The sequence below is a fragment of the Oryzias melastigma genome, linkage group LG3 (assembly GCF_002922805.2).
Source record: "Oryzias melastigma strain HK-1 linkage group LG3, ASM292280v2, whole genome shotgun sequence".
In the NCBI taxonomy this organism is placed as follows: domain Eukaryota; kingdom Metazoa; phylum Chordata; class Actinopteri; order Beloniformes; family Adrianichthyidae; genus Oryzias; species Oryzias melastigma.
In genome coordinates this window covers 11793053-11796928 of record NC_050514.1, presented here as the reverse complement: position 1 = coordinate 11796928, position 3876 = coordinate 11793053, and the positions used below count along the sequence as shown (strand labels likewise).

Sequence of the window (3876 nt, the reverse complement as noted above, 5' to 3'; positions counted from 1 at the left end):
GCACACCTCTACAGTGCTCCAGTCTGGGTTTCTTATTTTTCTATGTTACACCTTTTCTCCCTCCCCCTTGGTTGGGATCGTAACAGTGGTTGATCTGGTAAAGTTTTTGTATGTTAACTACCATATTTTTCGGAGTATAAGTCATGTTTTTTTTGCAATTTGGCAAGGAGTGCGACTCATACTCAGGAACGACTATGTGAGTTTTTTAAAAACAGAAATATGCTCATACTGTAACGATTCAGTCAAGCCACAATTTGATTCGATTCACATTTTTAAAGACATGATTTTGAATTTTTCAGATTTTTTTTTTCTTAAAACAATGGATCAAAGGTAGCCTATTTTAAGACCAAGTATGTCTTCTTTTTGCCCCTTACATCAAACTGTTTCCCTACTAACAGGAGTCAACACAAATAAACAATTATACAAAATACTGAAATTATCACAGATCCTTTCATACTTGGTTCATGTTGTGCTACATGCGATGAACCGCTCAGCATTTGGGCCCGGTTAGCGCACCCCCCTGCCCCAAACTGCTAAGCGCGCACTTGTCACGGTAGATTGGTCAAAGTTGCATGAAAATGTCACATTGCAGGGGGAGGAACAAATCTTAGCTTTGCTTGAATTGTGATAATAGTTACAACATCGTGAAATGCTGGAGGGATTGACTTATGTGAAGCTTTTAAATCCAAAGAATCGGCGGGAATTTCCCAGGAGAGGAGTGCAGGTAAAGAAGAAGCAGCCAATCTGCTACGCATACACACACACTAACAGGCGTGCACACACTCACAGCGAGCCTGCATGAAGAAATGTCATCTGCTCTGCATTTTTCTAAATTTAAGCACAAACCGATTTTTAACATTTTCTGCACCGATGAATATGTTGACGAGTTTGAATCATTTTTTTACCGATTTCCTAAGAAACGTTACATCCTTACTCATACATTTATTATCTTCCCACAAATTACCGGTTTCCCTTTATTGGTAGTTTCTCGCTAATAACCACTAGAGGTCACTGTAGGCGTTTGCATCAGTATTTGCTATTGACAGCAATGCAGAAGAAGCACCATCCAAAACAAAGAAAGGAGGAGAATCTCTCTCCTATATGAACTTTATGATGTTTTCCTTATTTGCATTTAGCCATTACTAGTATTCTTGTTTTATTTTTCCTTCCTCGGACTAATGCAGGACAACAAGCTATCTAACTGGGTTACAGAGACACAGAAGTACTGCTGAAACCGCCATCATTCAGACACAGCTCCTAAGGTACAAGGTAAAAGATCAGTTATTATACCTAAAATTATCTCTCACATGAACATGTGTGAACAGAAGCTTTTCAACTCTTTAAAATAAATATTTTTTTTTGTTGTCTCTGGAAAATATGTCAAGAATAAACAGATTCTATTGTGACTTGTAATAAAAACAGTGAATGGAAAGATTTTTTTTCCTTTGCTCAGTGTGGAAAAGATCATGACTAAACTGAGGCTTTCCGATATGAACCTTCTAACAAGGAAAAAAACTGATAATCATTAAAAATAATTCAAATAATCACTCGTTATGAGTCCTTCCACTGTTGTTTCCCAAAGTGATACAATACTAAAAATGTAGATAAACATTTGACATCAGACTGCTTTTATCTAGATGAATCAGTGAGATTAAAAGTGGTACTTACCCAGAGAGGCTTGTATACTTTCCAGAATGGCTCACTTTAGCTACAAACTTCACCCCACAGTCAAAGGTCAGGTCTTTATTTGTTTTTTTATCTTCTCCACTTCTGAACCACACGGTCCTTGCAGGCTGCTTTAAAGATTTAATGCATGGCATCATAAAGAGTTCCCCCTCCACAGCTCTGAAGTGCTGATTTGTTGCATCCCGCTGAACACCTAAGCACAAGCATTAATTAAAGCTTCCTCTAACACAAGCTTTGATTTCATTTTTGTTTGTTTACAAACTGATGTCACCTCATTTTTGCAGTCTCACATATTTCACGAATGTCTTTGCCAAATATAAAGTTATAATCATGAAACAGTGTGAATATCTTAAATACCTTTCATTTTCTTTTGCTGTTTTCTAATGCAACATCCCCATAAAAGAATGGGAGAAATCAAATAAAAGAGATAAAATCCCGTTTGCATGGTGCGTTGTAAAATCTCAGACAGGTTGGCCGCAACGCAGAGGAAATCAGATGTCTTTTACATCACAGCCACGCCACCAGCAATAAGATCCTCACTTCTGAGCGTCTTCTTGGTGGCGTCATTGATCCGCTTTTTTTATGAAGGCGAAAAGTTTTGTGGTGGAACATTTTCAGAGTATTTGCAGATTCTTTGGAGGGCGGTCTTGAAGAGTTTCCTGTTTGCTTGAAGAACAACTTCTATAAAACAAGTCATTGTTGTTACCCACTTCCTGTAGGAATCTACGCTTTCTGACTGTGTTCAGGTTTAACTGAGTTTGTTGTTAAATGGGACAAATGCACACTTACTACACTGATATATATGTGATAGTTTAGGAACATAACATTTTTAAGAACCAGTCTGACAAAAATGAAATTTTTTGCGTTTTTAGCATCTTCTTGTGGTATATAAAGAAAGCTCAAATATATAATGGATAAAGAATATTAGAAAAAAAACCAAAAATGGCCCAAAGCGCCGTGCTGTGCTGCATTCTGATGCATCCACCTGTTGATAAATAGCTTTCCTCGTCTGAGCTGATATCTGGCTCAAAACCAGCTGGATTGCTCCAATATTGCTCACCATTTTTGTTGCACTGGTAATGTTTAAATTGTGAGGGGCTGTATGCCAGCAGGAGAAACTGTTAACAGATGGCTAAGTTATGGGTGACGGGAAGAGGAGTGGGATTGCTCAGCGCCAATGTTCCAGCCCACAACTCAGAGGTGAGTTTCTAATGAAGTACTGTCGCTCTGCAGAAACTATGTCTCAGAAAACTAAGTATTTTTTATTTTGACTAAAAATGGCATAATCATAATTAAAAGACTACTGGAAATGCTTTTAAAATAATCAAAAATTGATCAGATTGGGAGTTTATATAAAAAGATGAGAATTATTATTTTTTTGCCTTCTAGGTCCTTCACAGAAAAGAACATGTTTGTCGCAAAAAATAGAAAGAATATTCTTTATTATTATTAATATTATTAATATTATTGTTGTTATTGGTTCTGGATTTCGTGTAAATTTGGTGTTGATTTTAAGATTAAGAAAACCTTTATTAGTCCCACAGTGGGGAAATTGCAATCAATTTTGCAATTTTACTATAAAAACTTGTCTTTTCTGTTTTGTTTTTGTTCACAAATACTCAGTATTGTAGCAGGAAGCTCCTGGACCATTTGGATCTTTTGTGTGAGGAGTTTGCATGTTCTTCTTGTGCCTTCATGGGTTGATTATACAGTCTATGGCAACACAACCTCGAAGAAAGTGGAGAAAACCATAGAATGGGTGTCGCAAACTCTCCCCAATAACACACACAAAAACACACATAAAAATAAAAAAATGGTTAAAAAAGAAACTTATAATCATACTCTTTACTTTTTTATGACAACAATAAAATAAAAATAATTAATAAATCTATACTGGATAATAAAATGTTTACATATAGCATATATATATATAAAATGTTGATGCTTCAAAATAATTGTTCTATTATTTTTCCTGTTTTTATATATATATAGTGCATTTAAATTCATAAATTATTATATGTACTTCTTCACACAACAATTTATTTATGAATTACATAAATACTTATAACTTTAAAATTATCTTTCTGGATGTATATCATTGAACATTTTACTATGTTATATTTTTCTTGTTTTTTCAAATATTTTACATGCTGCCCTTTTCCAAGCTACCCCTCATCAAAGTAACCACTC

The 3876-nt window shown here is 35.3% G+C and overlaps 1 protein-coding gene across 1 annotated transcript in view; it reads right to left on the bottom strand.

The window, feature by feature from the left end:
• The window catches only part of LOC112160612 (interleukin-18 receptor accessory protein), a 12423-nt gene extending 9239 nt beyond the window's left edge, over positions 1–3184 (bottom strand). The window contains exons 1-2 of the mRNA XM_036209676.1: positions 2044–3184; positions 1669–1879 (exon numbers count right to left, since the gene is read on the bottom strand). Of these exons, the coding sequence (XP_036065569.1) occupies positions 1669–1879; positions 2044–2131 (299 nt within the window). The 5' untranslated portion in view covers positions 2132–3184. The remainder of the gene's footprint in view (positions 1–1668; positions 1880–2043) is intronic.
• Positions 3185–3876: the final 692 nt, after the last annotated feature.